Here is a 20,503-nt window from a genome sequence, read left to right as displayed (position 1 = left end):
GGCTAAGAGGAAAATGTTGACCAAACTCCGCTCAATCCTGACTGCTCCTCTTCGCAGATAGGTGGGAGGGATTGTCCTCCCACCTATCTGCAAAGAGGAGCACTTTCAGCCAGAGACTGATCACAGTCAAGTGCTCCACAGAACAACACAGGAGATCCTTTCCCCCAGTGGACATTAAACTGTTCAACTCATCCCCCTTCTGTAAGAAGGAGGGGGACTGTCAGGTCTAAATGTAAAATTTGAATTACTTATTTTAAGATAAATTATTCTCTACCTCATGTATCTTATTTTGTTTAGTTGTATTTCAGTAGTTTGTGTGTGTTTATTGGTCTATGTGGTTTCTCCTTTGTTTGGTTGAGGTACTTTTCCTTTCTTTTCTACTTTTCCAGCAGCTGTAACATAGCTTGTCCTAAGGGACGCTAGATTTTTTAGATTTTCTTTCTTTCTTTTTTACGTCTCATGCAGGATGAGGGTTAGTCAGGATTCTTTAGAAACAGATGAGCAGATGCTAGTAACTACTGCTTTATAAGTTTAGTTTGTGCTTTAATTAACAATGAAGCAGTGAAATCATTTTACTTTCTTCTTCTTATTATTTTATTAGAACAGGAGCAGGGCAACAACAACATGAAGTAACACAAACTTTTCATTCTAAAATAGCTTTATTGAGATATTACCCCCCTGTTACGAGTCAATTATCAAGTCATGCTATAAGGTTGTTAGAAAAATACAGCAGACACATAGGTGTTTTCTACAAGGCTGTATGTTCAATGATGATCCAAAATAATGTTAAAGGATGATTCTGTTCTTTTTTCACAACTAGGCTTTTATTTTGGTGACAGAGAAACTGACGGTTATTCCATCTCCCAACTGGAATAAATGCCTGGTTAAACACAACAGGTTGAAAGTAGACATCCTGAAGCAGCACAACTGGTCTGTACATTTTCATGATGACATGATGTCATAAAGGACAAAAGGTTTTTACAGTGTAACATCAGCAGCAACACTCAAATTAAAAACACACTGAGAAGAGAACAAACAGCAGTTCACAGACTGAAGAACCGTCACATTTTAAACATCTCCTCCAGGATTCACCTTCAATCCAAAACCACCTCCCATCACCAGACACAAACATCCATGGCTCTGAACTCTGACTGGAAAAAATGGCACAAGTTAAAACAGCTTTTCCGCAAACGACCAAGCCTCCAAATGTTTCTCAGCAGCTTCAGGACATCAGTTTACATGTCTCCTGCTAAATATCTTCATGTCCACTAGAAGATATACCGATGTGTGACAGGTTTCAGTGTCACAATAATAAAATAAACAACACAAAGTTGAAATTAAAGTTGGAATAGTCTGAGTTAGATAATATTGTGAGACTATTGTAGGAATATTCCCACTTTATTCTCAGAGTATGATTTATTTATAAGGACACACATCACAGTTAACTGTTTGTCAGTCACCAACAAACTGAGTCTGTAACAATCCATAAATTGCAAAAACCAAATAACTCTGGACTAAATAACCACTTATTAGAGTTAGATTTTAGCAGTAAATCGTCCTTTAACTCCTCACTTAACAGTCAAACAGTAACTGACAGCAACTCACACTAGGTTCACCATGATGAAATAAACTTTTAATAATAAACAACAGTTATAATAAAGAGCACAGACCTGGTTTATATCAGGTCATAACAACAGAAAAATGTCTTCATGTTGCAAAAATGCAACAGTACAGAAGAGATGATGATGAGACATCAAAAATTGGAAAGACTGAGCAGGTCTCAGATCAGTTCCTCACATTTACAGTACGGGGACAGAAACAGCACCTTTAGTTTCTGTGAGTCTCTACTGATTTTACTGGGATAACTGGGGCCTTCATCCTCGTCTTCATCCTCGCACAGACACCTTGTTTTCCACGGCGGCCAACATTGAGCACAGACGTGAGTTCTCATTGGCCAGCAGCTTAGATGGCTCGTCAAACTCCGCCACCTTAACAAATCACAACCAAGAAGACTTTACTCACCCGTTCTCCAGTGAAGTCTTAAATCAATCTGTTACCATGTTAATGAATTCAGGACTAAGAACAACCGACTTCTCAGAGCGTACCTGTCCCCGGTTCAGCACCATGATACGGTTGGAGGCCAGCACGGTGTGGAGGCGATGGGCGACGGTGAGGGTGGTGCAGTCCTGGAAAGAGGTCCTGATGGTCTCCTGTATCAGAGCATCTGTCTCAGGGTCCATGGCTGCTGTCGCTTCATCCAGAATCAGAATCTGAAACCAGAACCAGCCAATCAGATGACAGAATCCAAGTGGGGATCCTGACCTGTGTGTAGGAGTGCATGCTGGGGGCGACTCTGTTTGATTTTAGTTTTCTGCCTGTTTTTATTTTTCGTGTCTGCTACAGTAAAAATTTCCAGGTGAAGTGCTTGTTTTTAAGAACTGGTGTGAATAACATTTAGTTCAAAATCTCTCTCTGACTCGTGTCTCTATGACCCGTCTCCCTCTGTTTCTCTTTGACATGTCTCTTTCTCTATGACCGATCTCTGACCTGTCTCTCTGACATGTCACTCTGTGTCGTCTCTCCTAACCGTGTCTTTCTCACCTTGCACTGCCTGAGCAGAGCTCTGGCGACACACAGCATCTGTCTCTCCCCCACTGAGAAATTTTCTCCATTTTCCACCACCTCTGAATCCAACTTAAGGGGCAGCTGGGACACCTAGCGGACAGTTAAACAGGACATCAGTCTGACATGTATGCACTAAAATAGTTGAAAACAAAGTCTTACATAAACCTTAAAGAGAAGAATCCAAGGATTATTTTTTTCTTAAGCTGTGATTTGCTATCAACGCGTAGTTTATAATGTGAGCTGAAAGCTGCTAAAACGTTAACGTTGTAGTGATTTTTGTGTGAGTGAGTGTTGTGTGAGCTCACTGTGTGTGTTACAGCCTCTGTGGTTACACCTGAGATGTGAGATAACTGAGATCTCCTATGTGTCTTCACTGCATCACCCTAAGAAGAAGGATGTTAGGCAGGACAGGCAGCTGTCCACAACAGTGGAGAGAACTACACGCTGCCTATTCTCTGAAATTATGTTTGTCTTTAGCTTAACATTAGCTTCAGTGATAATATTTGTGCTTTCTGAATCCTATTAAGTACAGGAAAAACTAGGGGAGCAGGTGGGAGCATGCAGAACTGGGCTGAACACACAGAAGACTAATTCAAACAACTGAATTCTTTTTTAATAGTAAATACTTTTAGCCATGTGAGCAAGAAAACCTTAAATCCACCTTTGCATATCAAATTCAAGGGTTTTAAGGCTTTTTAAGACGTTTTAGGATGCACAGAGACCAAGACACACCATGCTAAATGGACTGTAACCATACTTACACACTCCTTCATGTGACTCCTCTCGAGAGCGTCCCAGATCTGCTCCTCGGTGTACTGATTAAAAGGGTCCAGATTAGTCCTGGAAACACACATGAAATGATCTTTTTCTAAATATTCCCATAGTTAGAAGCTGTAAATATGAGATGGGCATCTGATGTGTGCCAGACTGTCCCAGAAGTCCTACCTCACTGTCCCGCTGAACAGGACTGGATCCTGGGGGATGATGGACAGCTTGCTGCGGAGGTCAGCCAGTCCGATATCACTGATGTCGATACCATCAATCAGGATCGATCCTCCACAGCGCTCCACCAGCCGGAACAGGACTACACCCAGAGATGACTTCCCTGTGGGGGGACAGGCAGAAAATGAGAGCAGGCAGAGAGTAGGACAAGAAGACAGTCCACGTGTCTCAGAGAAAGACCAAGTCCTACCTGATCCGGTTCTGCCCACAATGCCAACCTTCTCCTTCGGTCGAATGGTGCAGGAGACCTTATTCAGGACCAGAGGGAGATTCTCCTGGTACCTCATGTCCACCTCTTTGAACACAAGCTCCCCCTGCTGGGGCCAGTCAGAGGGAGGGGCCCGACCTTTGACCCGGGCCGGGGCCTCCTGAGACAGAGACTGAAAGCCAGATGGAGCAAGTAATTATGACAATTCTGCCTGACTAAACTGATTCTAAGTTGTTCTGTAAGGCAACAGAGGACCACTGTAACCAGCAGAGCCTATTCACAGTACCTGAATGTAGTAGTGGATTCTCTCCACAGAAGTGAAACGAGCTTCAGTTTCAGAGGCCAAACGCACTGTGAACTGGAACAAGCCTGTTAACTGAAGGAATGGAAATAGCCATGTTGTTACCGTCTTACAGTTGTCTTTACACATATTACAGTGTGTATGTGCCTGAGGACTTGCTGAGGTTCTTAAAGATGTTTCATCTCATAAGCTCTGATCTAGACCACCTTCAAAGAGGAAGTGGTCTACAACACCAATTACCAGCCACTTACAATGCAGCCCCTTCTTAACTGGCTTAACAACCATTCACACCTTCACTCGTAGTCCAACCATACATTAAATGGTAAATGGTCTTCACTTATATAGAGCTTTTCTAGCTATTGGTACCCAAATATCCACACGTTCCTCTCAGTCCGTTAGAAGTGAAGAAGACTTGAAAATGTAAATTATGTTTAACAACCTCAATCAAGTTTAACCATTAGAAAAACCTCAATCTTGATGCTGAGAATCTCCACCGACTCTCTATAATTACCTGCACAGCATAAGAGATAGCGAGTCCAGCGTATGCGGGTCGGATGTGTCCATGCATCAGGACCATCATCAGGGCAGTGATGCTGATCAGAGCCACGCTGATGACATCCAGACGCACTGCCAGCCAGCGCATCGCACAGCTGAACAAGTAGAATGGAGCCTGGTTCTGGTCCAGTAGAACATGGTACCTATATATAAAAACATCTAGTGTGAGTACAGTGTTCAGGTCCTTACCATATCCTGGAATTTACATAGGTCTCTACATTTTATGTTTTTAATCCTGACCTGTTGAGAAAGTCCTGGCCCCGGTCGTAGGCTTGTAGCGTGGTCAGACCCTGGATGCTCGAGGTGATGTGAGATATAAACGGCGACATTGTCACATTGTCCAGACGCTTTAACTCCCGGATAAAAACTCTAGAGGCGCTGTGAAGAGCTGCAAAGAGCAGAACCAAAGGACCCACAGCCACCAAGAACCATGGAAAAACACAGCTGATGACGCAGAGGCAGAAGAAGACCAAGATCACATTTTGGATGAGCATTTCAGCCTGGAATGGCAGACGGGTGTCAACTGGAGGAAAATAAAGCAGGCATAACTAATGGATCTGAAAAATTCTGTGATTGAGTGAGGGGCTGAGGTCTTGTGTTTCACCTTCATCCATGTCCTTTGAAAACCGATTGAGGATTCGTCCAGTTGGAGTTGTGTCAAAGAATTTCATGGGGCAACGAAGGATCTTGTGGAAAAGCTCATCATGAAGCTTTGAGGAGCCTTGCAGTGTTCCCTATAAAATGGATGATGAGATAAAAACATTCAACAGAGAGGGTCTTCAGGTTAGGAGGTATCAGTGCATGTGGCAACCGAAGTGGTAATTTGGATCTGGAACCAAAAAGCTCATCTAAAGTTGAAAATCAGAGGCTTTTTAAGCTGATACAGATCTCAGTGTTTTGACCTACAGTAAATGATTGCAGACTGATAATTGGTATGAAAGAATGTGAACCAGGATCTGGGCCAAAAACAGAACCCTAGTATCGTCAGTAGTTTAATTTAAAAACTGTGCAACATTGTTCTGTATTGTTCAGCTCAGAATGTAACCATACACACTCCCCTCCAAAAGTATTGGAACCTTTATTGGAACCGTTCCAATACTTTTGCTCACATGAAAAAATGGAGCGTTTAAACTAAAGGTGCAGTCTTTTAAGTTGCGTATCAGATCCAGATGTAAACAACTGTCAGAAATAAAGGCTTTAATGTTGATCTATTGTCTCATATTCGCTACTAATGGACACCAGATTGTGTCAGGATATCCCTGAAGACACCAGGACAGTGGATGGTGTCCTCACCTTGACGAAGGCAATGCCTCTTATGAGTTTGAACAACAGCATGACTCCCATGGAGGAGGTGTAGATGGTGGCGTAGTATTGCATCATGGGATTGTCCTTCATGCTGATGCTCTTTGCTGAGCCGTTTCCTTGGTGCACAGTGGTGTTCTAGAAGAAGAGGGACAGACAGGAGAAAAAAGGACTCAGCGGGAGGCACCACAGGTGGATTATGGAACGAAAGGAGTCAGACCCCCAGCCTTCTATATAGGGTCAGCGGCCCGAAAGAGACACAAAACCCCAGAAACAGTAGTAGTTGTGTGTCCTAATTGTGATTTTCTCTTTGCTGTCACATTATGTCTCTTAATGCTTCTCCCTCAATAATCACTTTAACTCTCTTTATAGCAAGTGTTTGCCTCTTTTTACTATCTGCTATTTGTTGAGCCTCTTTAGTGTAATTTCCTCTTTTTACAACAAAGAGTCCAAGTCTCTTTTAAATAAATTTCAGTCTCTTTCGAGTCTCCTTGTAGTCCTTCTGAGTCTCTCTGTAGTAGCTCTGAGTCTCTTTGATTGCTTTGTCTGTTGTCACCTTGATTCTCTGTAGTTTTGGGTCTGTTTCTCTCAATTCATGTCTCTCTATGGTCATTTTCCATTTTGTCTTTTTATCTCTTTTAAGTTGCTTTATGTAATTTTGTAAGAGCAGAGTATCTTCCCAGTCAAGTGGAGTCCCTTTATGGTCATTTTATATCTAGTCAGTCATGTTTAGTCTTCATGTAGTTGCATTTTGTATCTTTATAATTATTTTTCATCTCTTTGTAAATGTTAGGAGGAGGTAGAGGATTGGAGGCTGAAAAGAGTTATGATGTCAGAAGGAGGCGAAAGGCAGAGAAGTGACTCACCCCACTGCCCTGGTTGATCCAGTAGCTAAGCCACCAATTGCAGAATGCTAAACTCCCCACATTCAGAACGAACAGAGCCAGGATCAGCAGGCAGGAAGCCACCCCACCACATGCCACCATGTAGAGCCGGAAGACGGGCCATGCCACGCCCCCACAATGATGCTCCTCGCCTTCAATGTCACATGACCAAACAGTGAAAAACTGTAGAAAGAAGCATAGACCACAGTAAAATAAAGGGAGGTGAAGCTCAGTCTTACCATTGTCCTTCACAAAAGGTGCGTTCGTCTTCACTGATCCTGGTTTACTGTCTGCTGGTTTCCTCTGAGAACCACCTTTTTTACTTTTGGGAGCCTGGAGAAGACAAACAGACTATCAGAAAGACAGCCAAGTAGTTAGTCAGAGACAGACAGGAAGATGAAAGGACAGTCATGTCATGACAGTCAAGCGAACGAGAAAGGCAGTCAGTCATAGAGTGTGACAGACAGGACATACAGGTACCTCAACGTATGGTGTGTCTCCCAGCTGGAAATGGTTGAACATAGCAGCATAATCTCCGTTCAGTTTCATCAGGTTGTCATGGTTACCCTGCTCCTCGATACTACCCTCCCTCATCAGGATAATGTCGTCGCAGTCGACCAGGTACTGCACACAGACAGAGGTTATCACCCAGCTAACCACACTGCAGTAAAATATTCCACACTGTAGCTACGGGGTTCACCTGCAGCTGGTGGGTGACGAAGATAATGGTCTTATGACGAAGCTGCTTTTTGATGGCATTGTGGAAGATGTGGTTGGCCACATGGGCATCAAGGGCACTCAGTGGGTCATCCAGGATGTAAATGTCCCGGTTGCTGTACAGGGCACGGGCCAAGCTGATTCGCTGGCGCTGCCCCCCACTTAGGTTGGCACCACGTTCTCCAATCTGATAAGATAGAAACACAAATGCCTTCAGATCGCTGCAATTTCTTAGAGCTACCAACAGCTTAAACAGGTTAAACACTAAACGTTGTACAGAGTCAATGAACTCTCCTGCTTTGGAAACCAAAGGTGGAACTTGGTGGCTTGGTGAAGAAAAACCTCAAGCAAGTTCAGACAACAGTTGTCTCTCTGTAGTGGCTTTGAGTCTCTTTGGGGTTGTTTTCAGTTTCTGTGTAGAAAGTTGAGGTGAACCTCTAGCTTATCAAATTACCACTTTTGGACCTTTGGGACCACAGCGTGGTTAGCATTTGAAAGTTGACTCTGCCCCATCTGACAATATTGTACTGAAGACTTTGAGGTAAACTTACTTAAGTGAGTTAAAAATGCTTTAGGTCCATTAAAACTTTTCGACCACAGGAACTTACAGACCCATAACCTGGAGAATTTTGCTCATACAGCCACTACCTACTTGTTTTTTCCCTGATTCTTTTCTGTTTTGTTGGAAGACCCAACTATAAACTTTTTGGGAGAATACTCTCACCTGAACTAAGACCACAAAGAGAAACAGTATATACTTCTTGGTTTTCTGGCCTCCACGCATGCTCAGTGGGAGAATTACCTGTGGACCGATGCAGAAGCAGACTAATGTGGAATAATGTTGACATAATCTTGATTTAACACCTGCTACTTGAGCTAATCTGCAAAGTGGTTCGGGACAGTGTCAAAAATGAACCTCCAGACAAAAGGGAAAGTTCAGTTACAGGTGGCTGTTAAGTTCCTAAGGTGGATAAGACCTCTGAGTTATGTCTCATATAGGTCATTAGCCATATACCCCCTGATACCCCTCCCTACTGTGGGTGACGTTCAGTTGTGTGCAGGAAGTGGAGATGGACTGAAGAGCAGGGCCTGTAGATTCCATCTGGTTGTGCCTCTCCTCCCCTTTTTGTTGCACAGGACACCAAAATACCAAGAGCACGGGCAAAGTGGATTTTGTAAAAGAGCAACATGTTGTAGAAGTGACTGCCCAGGTGTGTAGGCCCCTACCTCTACCTACAGAGCACTGTCTATAGTAAGGTACAAAAAGGACGTCACCTCAGTCAGGTCAGCATTGAGTAGCAGGGCGAGGTCTGGCCGCAGACAGCAGGCACTCAGCACTGACTGATACCTGCACAAAGACAATTTCACCAGGTCAGTCAATGAGTTCAAGATCAGAACAGTGCTTCAAGGATCTCCCCTCCAGTCCTCAAGCTGCAATACTCAGATTGCTTTGTGTTGATGCATCATGTCTATAAGTGACATGACTGCTAAACTGCAACAAATGCTCAGATTTAACTGAACAATGAACCACATGTGAACAAAAACAATGATGTCAATAGGAACATTAAAGCTTCTTAAAGCAATAGTTTGGGATTTTTTAAGTGGGTTTTAATAAAAAATTGAGGCACCTATAGGCCTATGTGACAAACATGCATGAAGTTGGGGAAAACATGTACAGCCCTTGCTGTGTAGAGGCTCAAATAAAAACTCTGCAGACACGGAAAGTCAAGCTAGCAATTTTTCTGTTTAAGACAATTTCACTATTTTTCCCTGGACAGAGAAAGGACTGGGTTTTGTCAAAACAAAACTTTTATACAGTTACTGATACCAAAAAGCTTGGAGTACCTAATCAACTGACAACTGCTAAATTAATTAATTTCTACAACAGCTCAGACTCAATATTTCCCTATATCCTATAAATCTTTGTCAAATAAAAATTGGTTTTGACATTAATAAATGGGTGAATTTTTAAAAAGAATAAAGAAATCAGTAACTGATCCTCTGTCCTCCTTCTCTGATGTGATTCACTGATGAGTTGGCTATCATTAGAATTTTATTAATTCCCATTCAGCTTATCGATTCCGGTTCTTAGAATGTTTTCTAAGCCAACTCATCAGTGAATCACATCATAGAAGGAGGATGAAGGATCCGTGACTGATATCTTTATTCGTTTCCAAAAGGGTCATTTTTTAATATTTATATAACAAAAATATATAGTGGCTCCAGATCTGGCACGAGGAATTCCGATTTTGTTTGTTCACACTGAAGAGAAAACATCTAATGCCCAGGGGGTAATGTATTTGTAGCCTTCTCACCTGTCCTCCTCATATTCCTGGCCAAACAGGATGTTGTCTCTCAGCGTTGCATTCAGGATCCAGGCCTGCTGAGCGACGTAGGCCAGCCTTCCCCTGACGGCCACACTGCCTTCTAACAAAGTCATCTGTTTATACATGGATCAATAATCAATATCATCTGGCCCACTGGAAACAGTAAAGTAGGAAAGTTGGAGCTAGAGCTAGAAGCTGTAACAAAAGTGAAGGTAGCATCACCTGTCCTAAGACAGCAGATATCAGTGACGTTTTCCCACTGCCAACACTACCACAGACACCAACCAGCTTCCCCTGTACAGACAGTCAGACAGGTGTTAGTGTTCACTGACATTCTCGTATTCAGCCAGAGACATGTGGCAAAAACTAGTCCTGAATTTACCTGCTGGATGCTCAGGTTGATGCAGTGCAAGGTGCTCTGAAGGCATGGGGATACAGAAGGAACAGACAGAGGGGAAGGACAGGACCCCTCCTCTCCCTCTTCCTCCTCCTCTTCTTCTTCTTGGGTTGATGTTACATCGTCTCGTCTTTTCAGCAGGGAGCCGGTAACCTCCTCCTGTTCCTCGTCCTTGTGTAGAGCCGCAGACCTGTCTCTGCACCTGGAGATCATACCACAGTTTGGCTCTAATCTACAGCAGGGACTCTTTGTAAAACTGTATCTTAGGCACCAGTCCCTGGATGGGGCCAACTTACTGTTGACTGAACATTTCTAGATGTTGTCTTTGTTCTAAAACAACTGTTGTCAGGGCCACAACACAACTGGCTCTTTACCCACTGTCTAAGGCTGAATGGAGCCTGCACAGGAAACTACTTTAGACCATTTGTGTTAGAACTTTCTTGTATTTCAAATTTCATTAACTATCCAAGGTTCATGACCACAGGTCATAGCAAAATGCAGCCTGATAATTAAACTGAATGCTTTGGCTTCTCGTTTAGCTGCATCTTCACCACACTAGTCTAGAAAAACCACAAAAGAGCTGCTGAGGGGACACTGATTAAGCCATTGTACTTTTACAGTATGCACTAAATAATCAGTGAAAACTGCTGATTACTTGTTGGACACAGTATAAGTCTGTTTACCTGACCTGGTGTCGGAGTCTGCTAGCTGTGCGCACACATGGACTGGGCTGAGTGCTCTGTCCACCCCCCTCCCATGCTAGACTGGCCCCATGCATCTCCACAGCAACCTGAGGATCATCAGGTAATGCTCGTACACTGTCGATTTCTGGCAACAGGAAAAGACTCTGTAGGGACAGAGCCAGACCAGTCAAAGGAAAGAATGTTGGAAGGTAGGACCAAAGGCTAGTAGGTAGGAAAGATGTTAGATGGCAAGTAGATGCTGTATGTAAGCACACAGAACAATAGGTAGGTACTGTATATACTGTAGGTATTTCAGTGTGTCATTAAGTCTATTTTAGGATGCATGTAGTCAGACATCAGACCTTGAATCGCTCCATGGCCACTGATGCTTCCGAGAGAGACTTTACAGAGAAGGGAGTGACCTTCAGGGCAAAGGTCATGGCATTAAACACTGTGACCACAGTGAAGGCCTGGAGATGAAGACAGGAAAAATATTCTTATTATGTCTTGTGCGTTATGTAGTATTTCATGCCTTATGTTACATTGTGGACCTAGAAAAACAGTTCAATCCTCTAAGCATATTGTTTTATGACAACAATGCTTGAATCGTAACAGGGAATACATGTCCAGCAGCAGTGTTCAATGTTGCTCCACTTTTAAAACATTTTGATGGATCCATTAAATCAGTTGATCAGTTTATAGGAACATTAGTAGAGATTTGAAAGAAATGTGGTTTGATGGCTGCTGCACCTTGAGCAGTAAGATGTTAACCGGCTCTGCTGCTTAGGAAGGTTAGGCACTTAGGTGTAACCTACTGATAACAAGCATAAAAAGAAATGAACCAATGCGGGCTGGTTAGCTGCACTCTTATGTGGTGCTGACTGGTAAACACTAGCAAGTTACTATAACAAATCTATTGAAGTAATACACAAGCATTAGTAAAGTTAAACAACAGATCCTTTTCAGAAAGAATGGAAGTACTTAGCGAACGGATTACCCTATTTCCACTTAACGCTGTGCATTGCAGTGACACGGTAACTGGATATCAGCAGTGTTTTCAACTTCTCTGTCAACGAATAAAATTACTGTTCTTGGCTATTTTTGGTTGAGAAATGCATAAGTGTGAATAAGGTCTATTAGCTGGAGTTTGTTATCTAGCAGTTACTACAGGTGTTCGTGGTAAATTCAGCCAGTTAACTGAAACCAATATTAAGCTTACGGCACACGTAGAGCCAGGCTAGCTTGTTAGCTGTACCTGTTAGCAGCAGCATGCTACAATACGTGTGTTGAATGCATAATATAGATATTTTTTTAAACATACTGCTTTGGTTTCTTATCCAAAGTTAAATGAAAAGATTGATCAGTCATGTCTAATTGCTAAATATCTTTAACAGTAGCAACTTGGCTGCAATGCTAATAGGCCAAAATAGAGAACTGTGATGTGGTAATCAATTAGCTGTAACATGCTGCAGTGGTAATAGGTGTCAATACGCTGTAGTGATATTTTAACAGACAGAAAAAACAGAACAGACATGATGTGAAAGGTGTGGTTTGGTACCTGAGCAGCAGTCAGGTCGTATCCTAGCAACATGTGGGTGGAGAACGTTGCCACACTAGCAATAACGACAACAATAGGAGCCACACCGACTGTGATGCTCTGAAAGTAACCTGTGAGCTCAAGGATCTTGCGCTCCTCATCACGGATACCTGAGAGAACAAAGATGGCTGTAATCATCAGTGTGTACCTGTGTTACGTGCGTGGGACAAGGCCACCAGGTGAGCAGGTGTCTACGTACGGCGGACGTCATGTGAGAAGGTTTTGACCCAGGCGTACATTTTGATGAACTTGATGTAACTGAGGATCTCGTTCATCTTCTGCACTCGTCTGTCAGTCACAGCTGTGCCCTTCCTCCTGAAGTATGCCGTCAGCCTGGAACTGAACATCTGATCAGAAAATGAAACCATAAGTCAACCTGATCAGAACAATGGTGGTTGTTCTGCATCTCTTTTGACTTATTTGTATTTGTTTTAGTTATTTAAAACAAATATTCAATCTACATTTAGTTCTTTAGCCTATGTTGCTAGTCATTTTTTGTCTTTGTGTACAGACCGGCAGACTGGTACTGACCAAGAATGGATAGAAGAGGATGAAGACAGCTGATCCCAGTAAAGATGTTGGTCCCAGTACAAACAGGTTGTAGGCAACACCGAGTACAGCCACCAGAGGGCCCCCTGCTAACAGACTGCCCACTGCTGCTGCTTCAAACATTCTTTGACCATCACTGGAGCACATGTTCAACAGCTGGAGGGGAGGAGGGCAGGGGGAGGTGGTGTTACATTTCTAAATTATCTCTGTACAGTATCCGATTTTTGAGATGATATAAAACCAAACTGGACCCAGTACCTGTCCCATGGACTTGTCCCTGATGCTGCGGAGCCGCAGGATCTTGTTGAAGGCCAGACTGAGGATGGCCCCCCTCAGCCTAGTTCCAGTTCTGTAGTTCAGAGCCCAGGTCAAAGCCAGAGACCAGGATCGGATCAGCTCAGTGGTGAGGAGACCCAGGACCAGCAGAAGACCATAGCCCAGGTCAGACTTCTCCTGCTGTGTGTACTCCAACAGACGCTTCACCACAAATGCCTAGAGGACAGCAATTGGTTATTACTGGGTATACTGATATTATTGGCCATTAAGGTCTTACTCGGTGTACATTTCTTGGAAAACCAGTATGACTGTTCATATGGGTTATACTTGTGTTACTGATCACATTGTTTTTTTACAACTTGTATTACTAGGCTTACGAGTACTGCTTTGACTGGTCATACTAATACTGGTCTCATGGTATACTGGTACTGATCTCTATGATCTTAATGGCCCCTCTTTGGTCTAACTGGTTTTATTGATCTAAGTGGTCCTGACTCACTGGCCCACTGAATCCAGCCAGCTGTGTGACCGTGAGGCAGAGGATGGAGAGGAGGAGACGAGTCCTACAGAAAGACCAAGCCACTGAACACAGGGACGCCTCGCTGCCCTTTGACCTCTGCTCCTCTTCCCACAGAGACGCTAACCTGCGGACCACAAGAAGCCGAACCAAGATGCTGATTGCATGTTCTCTAGGACTTATTACTGATACATTAATAAATTGTTTTCACCTCAGGCTGTTGTCACGGCAGCACTCCCTCTGTGATAAGGGCCAGACGTCGTCCAGTAGAAGTCGTCCTTTCCTACGGGCAAGCATGGCCAGAGGAGTCAGCCAATGAAAAGTCATGAAGGAGAAAAGGCCTGCGTTGTCGACTGGATGGTCACACCTGAGGGACACAGATGTGTGTCAGTGAAACACTGTGAGGACGTTCAGATGGCTGTTTTATGGTTCAGGTTAAAATCTCATTTAGGCTGGTGTTAGACATTCCCCACAGGTTTTCTTCACTGTTTGGTGGTTGGGATTGCCAAGTATTTAACCTTTGTTCAGTATTCCACACCATTAGGGTTGTTTCAGTTTGAAGTGAACTGAGAGTTTTCTCCACTTTTAAAACACCTGTCTTCTTAATATTAGGGGGTAAAACACCCAGTAATCAGCAGTCCAATGGAGTGAGGGGTTTACTGATTTGTACAAATGTTCTATTTCTTCTAAACCTGCACCATCAACCAGATAACCAGCCTCTGTCTAAAAAACTAAGGCAACATAAAAAAGTTTGGTCGGATTTAATGTGCAACCATACTTGCAGCTAATTAGATCCCCACACACTGTTTCTCGTTGTTTTTTTTCTACAGTGGCCTCCTCTGTGCTGCTGCAGACCGATTAACTGTAACAATAGTGGTGTTCTCCTGTGTGTGGTCTGTGCTGAAGTAAGCTGTCTTCTGCTGTCTGCAGATGGTGAGGTTTAATAAAATGTTATTCATTTTATTTAACCTTTATTTAACCAGATAGAACCCACTAAGATCGAGATCTCATTTACAAGGGCGACCTGGCCAAGAGGTCAGCAGCACATGTCATAATAAAATTCATACAATTTTAAGTAGGTATTAAACAATAAGTTAGAATAAATAATAATTTAGGTATTGCTTTACAGTTTATTATTACACAGTGCAGAAGTTGAGGACAAGGTAACAATTTATAAACACAAGCACTGTGCAACTGATTCTCGTTGTTTGGTGATAAGGAAAGAACAGCTTCAAGTGAGATGAGTTCTGATGTCTTTAGCTCTGTTTGAAAATTATTCCAAGCAGAGGGGGCAGCAAAACTAAATGCTTGCTTCCCTATTTCAGTTCGAACATGAGGAACAGTGAGTCTATAAATTTCGCGCAAAGCATAATGGCTTTTGGTTCTTTGTAGAAGAGAGAATAAATATAACGGAACCATAAATCTGCATCATCCAGTGGGTATACCTTTGTATGCTCAAGGAAGGCTACTCAGCATTGGCCTACAGTTTACAGTGATGTTTTACGTGATTACAACCCGTAATAAACCCCAAGGCATTGTGATAGACTGTATTCAAAAATTGAAGCCATTTGGTTTAGGCACTTATGTATAACTTATGTGCAACTTGGGAATCATTGTCTTACTTTGATGTGGACAGGAGGAGCTCTACCTCCTGAACCTCACTGTGCATTATGTCAGTTAAATGGAAAAAGCAAGTGTTAATGTTTTACCTGTTCTCCTCTCCACCTGGTTTTCTTGGGATTCCCTCCTCCAGCTTTTTACCATGGCAACCAGCTGGTTTGTCCTCACAAAGACACAGCGAACACTGAACACACAAACGCAGTATCTCCATAAACAGAGTCTTACTGGTCCCAGAGTTTCTGCAGCTCAACAACAAGAAGAAGATGTGCAGAAGATGTGTCTCTGTAATTTTAATTATTTAGAGACATTGATGAGAGTCTGATGAGAGCCAAGAAGCAGAAAGTATATTGAGGTCAGAAATCAAACTGACACTAATCAGCATCAGTGGCCATGTTACCTCTTGCGTACAAAGCTCAGGTCTCTTTGGGTTTTCTCCACTGAAACACATGTTCAGTCAGTTCAGGTTTTTCCAGTAAATCAACCTGCAGCCAGCTGAGCCTCAAGTTCCCAGCAATACATTGTAATAGTAGGAAACATCAGACTGTTATTCTGAGCAAAGAGGGAATTTCTCTGAGTCACTTCGTAGCTGGACTAAAGATTTCTAATGGAGGACAGTGTGGCTTTAACACACTGAAGAAACAGGATGGGTTTTATCTAGAGATCAACACAACAAGATCAACACATCAAACTGTCCAGCGAGAGACAGAAAAGCGGCTTCATCACTGAAACAGGTCTGGCCTGTCCATGTCTCAGGGAGGAAAACAAGGTCAGATGCTTGGGGAGGTTTATGGAGACAGTTCTAGAAATAGTAATGTTTCCACTGCCTACATATAATGACAACAAAAAAATTTATTAAAAAAATAAAATAAAATTAGTAAATACAACATAAGACAGAACAGTTAAACACAGTTATTGCCCGAAGGAACAAGATGTATTACTATATTTATGAGTTCTCACAGCTTTATAAGTGTCTTTGTGTGTTTGTCTGTTTCATAGTTGCCTCCAGCTGCTACTGAGCACGTGCAAACCTCACGTTTGCTGCCTCATGATGCTGACACACTTTACTTCCATTCATACGGCCTTAGCCAATCTGGCTTCTTTCATCCCTTCAGCTTTATTGCCTCAGCCAATCTGATGTCCGCATTCGGCAGCAGGCGGGGCTTCATTATGTAAACAAAGCTGTGCTGAGGAGGCTGCAGCTTCACTTTGTTCTTCATTTCTCTTCATTTGCTCTTGATTTAATCTGATTTTAATCTGCTGTTTAGTTTCTGTTTCATTTTAATCTTTTTTCTCTCCTTTCTGCAGCACATTCAGTTGTTTCACCTATTTTTCTTCTGAAATCATGTTTGTTTTGTGTTTCATTTTCCCATCACGTTCTCATCATGTTCTATTGGTATTCCATGAGTGTGTGGAAGAACACAGGTTACTGAGGTTTTATGTCTCACAGTGTGTTTGTCTTGTGATGTTATGAAGTGAACCCAACAAAAACAGATTTAATTGGATCTAAACCAGCACACAGACTGTGTTGATGAGTTGACAAATGTATTCAGTCATATTAAGATTTACTGGAGCTGTTTCATGTTTGCGATGTGTGTTACTATGAAAAAATAAAATTATTATTTTAACACAACCAGAACCTGTATTTTGATAACATAAACAGCTAATGTCAGGGAGACGCTTCTTCTGGTTTCTTTTCTTTAGTTTCTTGAATACAAAGACCAAAAATCAATGACTTTCTGTTTTTCTTCTTAGGGGGACGCCACAGAAGGATGTGTTTCACATGTTGATTTGGAATACGTTTTTACACCGGATGCACTTCCTGCTGCAACCCTCCCGTTTTATCCAGGCACGGGACCAGGGCCTTCTCAATCTCAACCCAATGCTCTACCACTGGAACACCAGGCCCGCTTTTTGAATAAAAAGAACAGAACTATCAGGGCGAGGCCTACAGTGCTGAACTTTGCTGACTTGTTAAAAACTGCAAAGCATTTTTTAAAAAGCACTACAGTCGGTTGTTTTGCTCAAATCAGAATGGAGGTGTGAGAGATTTCAGCAACATGTAAGTACAATGATGATTATTTCATTAAGCTTACTGAGGTTTTAGCCCTGCTGTGGAAATGCAAACCACAGTTACAGAGTGACAGTTCCTGGACTTTCCTGGTAAAGAAAAGTACCAGGAACCGGCAGTGGAAACACACCTGCCCAGCTAGAGCCGATTCGCATGTGTATTTATCATAGAAAATATTTTTTTTTTGTTATTTATTCAAATGAAATGAAATTAGAGCATCATGAAGCTGAGACAGAACGAGTATGTGTGGAGAGAAAACATGGATAAGAGACCAACACCAGCAGTAAAAAAAACTGAAAAGGTTGTGGTGGCTATGAACAGTAGCAGCAAAAATGTGTCAGTGGAAAGTGGATCTGTTTTCCAAGCCCAGGAAAGACACGATTTTTATAATGTGGAACACAGGGAAAAGGACTGAATGTGGGACCATAAACTTTAGAACGGGACAGTTAAAAGTCAGATTCATTGTGCAACCCTTAGCAAATATATTCTAAAGGACGACTAGAATGAGACTCAGCTAAACCTCAGACATGGACCCAGACTAAAACAGCTGCACATCTCACCTGTTGAAGTTTGACCTCTGACCCCAGCAGAGCGCTGAGGGATGGCTGCAGAGACTGCGTCTCGCTCCCTCCAAAGTCACGTTCTCTCATCTTCTTTCACACCACATGGAGCTGTGTCCTTGGACCTCCTCCACTGAAACTGTGTCCAAGCTGAGAAGGCACAGATAACCTGAATATCTACTTACTGATGTACTGCAATACTAAGAGTACTGCAGAGGGAACACTACAGCACAAGAGATAGTAAAAACAACTGTCTAAAGAATAAGAAAACACTCACTAAAAGGTACACAAAGTACACAACAAGAAAAACTAAATAATGTTACAGAAGTGCTGCAAAATATGCTTAAGGATACTGTAATTACTGCACACAGAGGTACATATGGATATCTTTAAAAGTACGCTACAGTATTTTAGTTCTGTTGTAGCACTGCAGTACATTCAAACTTCATTTGTGTAATACAACAATACTACTATGAGCTGCATAGTATGCAGTGCTGTTCTACTGTACTACTATGCTATGCCTATGCTAGCACAGCACTGTAGTGCAGTAATATTAAAATACTGTAGTGATGCTGCATTGTAGCACTGCAGTAATTCAATACAAAAATACTTTAGAACAGCTCGGTACTAGTATTACAGGCTTTAGGGGATAGAAAAGCGGAGTAAAGAACCTACAATAATAGGATAATCTCTTAGAACGAGACTCCTTCAGAATAAAAGCACCCGTTGTTATAGAACACTGTCCTCGTGCGCTGAAATAAAATCAAAAAGCATCAGCTCACCTGTCCATCTGTCTCACCTGTCTTTTTGTCTGTGTATTAGCGGTGTGGGGACCGACTTTTTGTCCTCCTTCAGGTCCGCAGTTCTCGATAAACTGCTCCACCTCGGTGAAGCTGCTGCAGCTGAGACAGCGCAGGGGTTCATGGGAAATGCAGTGTGACCCCCATCAACCGAATCCCTATTGTCTTTCACAGCATCTCATGACGCCAGTGCTGACGTAATCACGCAGCTGTTCGGAGCTCTAGTTTAACATGATTGTTTTTACTTGTTCTTTGTGTTTTCTTTATCGTTTGCTCTCTCTGAATCACAATAAACATAATTCTATCAAATTAGGATTAGATCCAATAAAATAATAGTGTGAAAATATTGTGTAACTTTTGAAATAGTTAGTTACTAGTTTGTCTCAAACATAAATATAGAACACAAAATATAAATAAAATAATAAATAACTGAATGTATTGGGTTTCTTTAAAAACTGAAAGCATAGTGGAGCTGTGATATAGGATCATACAGTTCAATTCAATTCAATTCAATTCAACTTCATTTATATAGTGCCAATTAACAACAAAGTCATCTCAAGGCTCTTTACAGAATAGTCAAGACTATAAAGATGTATAGAGAGAACCCAACAATTCCCCCTGAAGCAAGCCCTAGGTGACAGTGGACAGGAAAAATTCCCTTTAACGGAAGAAACCTCCAGCAGAACCAGGCTCAGGGTGAAGAGAGAAATGAAAAAGAGCGACAACAAAACATTGGGCAAGTTGGTAGGACCAGTAGCTGCACACTGGAAAACACACAGCTTCAAAGCCGGGGACACCTGCAGAAAGGGACAGAGAGAGGGAGACAGAGAAGGAGAAAGACAACTATGGGAGAAAACACAGAGTTAATGTCATACACTGGTGACAACTATAGGGTGAGAGGAGAGAGCGAGAGGAGGAGATGGGTCCCCCAGCAGTCTAAGCCTATAACAGCATAACTATAACTAAGTATCAGCTTCATGAAAGAGGAAGGTTTTAAGCCTAGACTTAAAAGTAGAGAGGGTGTCTGCTTCCTGAATCTGAACTGGGAGCTGGTTCCACAGGAGAGGAGCTTGATAGCTAAAGGCTCTGCCTCCCATTCTACCTTTGGAAATTCTGGGAACCACAAGTAGGCCTGCATTCTGAGAGCAAAGTGGTCTACTGGGATGATATGAACTATGAGGTCTTCTATATATGAGGGAGCCTGACCATTCAAAGCTTTATATGTAAGAAGCAGGGTTCTAAATTCTATTCTAAATTTAATGGGAAGCCAATGGAGAGAAGCTAGTGAAGGTGAAATATGATCTCTCTTGCTAGTTACAGTCAGCACCCTTGCTGCAGTGTTTTGGATTAATTGCAGGTTCTTTAGGGTGTTACTGGCACATCCTGAAAGAAGGGAATTACAGTAGTCCAATCTAGAAGTAACAAATGCATGGACTAGTTTTTCGGCATCACTTTGAGACAGGATGTTCCTAATTTTGGCAATGTTCTATAGGTGGAAGAAGGCTGTTCTGGAGA

The 20,503-nt window shown here is 42.4% G+C and overlaps 1 protein-coding gene across 7 annotated transcripts; it reads right to left on the bottom strand.

The window, feature by feature from the left end:
• Positions 1-797: 797 nt before the first annotated feature.
• Positions 798-19,136, bottom strand: abcc5 (ATP-binding cassette, sub-family C (CFTR/MRP), member 5). 7 transcript variants are annotated; one of them, XM_067506180.1, is made up of 30 exons: positions 18,988-19,136; positions 18,189-18,338; positions 15,650-15,744; positions 14,152-14,307; positions 13,923-14,067; positions 13,406-13,639; positions 13,130-13,303; positions 12,798-12,945; positions 12,560-12,708; positions 11,364-11,471; positions 11,002-11,165; positions 10,304-10,520; positions 10,144-10,215; positions 9,910-10,034; positions 8,870-8,942; positions 7,578-7,781; positions 7,358-7,501; positions 7,117-7,210; positions 6,860-7,029; positions 5,985-6,131; positions 5,296-5,425; positions 4,932-5,214; positions 4,648-4,834; positions 4,122-4,211; positions 3,818-4,007; positions 3,571-3,730; positions 3,387-3,465; positions 2,602-2,715; positions 2,106-2,270; positions 798-1,988 (listed from the first exon to the last, which is right to left on the bottom strand). In XM_067506180.1, the coding sequence occupies exons 2-30, from the start codon at positions 18,276-18,278 to the stop codon at positions 1,887-1,889; spliced, it is 4,209 nt and encodes a 1,402-aa protein (XP_067362281.1). In that variant the 5' UTR covers positions 18,279-18,338; positions 18,988-19,136; the 3' UTR covers positions 798-1,886. The 7 variants fall into 7 exon arrangements, with proteins under 7 accessions (XP_067362281.1, XP_067362282.1, XP_067362284.1 ...); XM_067506181.1 differs by having other exon boundaries at positions 18,971-19,107; XM_067506183.1 differs by lacking the exon at positions 2,602-2,715.
• Positions 19,137-20,503: the final 1,367 nt, after the last annotated feature.

The sequence above is a fragment of the Channa argus genome, chromosome 6 (genome assembly GCF_033026475.1).
Source record: "Channa argus isolate prfri chromosome 6, Channa argus male v1.0, whole genome shotgun sequence".
NCBI classification, from domain to species: Eukaryota; Metazoa; Chordata; class Actinopteri; order Anabantiformes; family Channidae; genus Channa; species Channa argus.
The sequence above is the reverse complement of the archived record's forward strand: the minus strand, read 5'-3'. Positions and strand labels throughout refer to the sequence as shown.

Excerpts from the sequence above, each read along its gene's own strand:
- abcc5 (XM_067506180.1), bottom strand. The coding sequence starts at position 18,278 with ATGAGAGAACGTGACTTTGGAGGGAGCGAGACGCAGTCTCTGCAGCCA. Across the intron at positions 12,946-13,129 it reads TCCTCTTCTATCCATTCTTG|ATGTTCAGTTCCAGGCTGAC; the intron begins GTCAGTACCAGT and ends TTTTCTGATCAG. Across the intron at positions 10,216-10,303 it reads TCAACCTGAGCATCCAGCAG|GGGAAGCTGGTTGGTGTCTG; the intron begins GTAAATTCAGGA and ends CTGTCTGTACAG.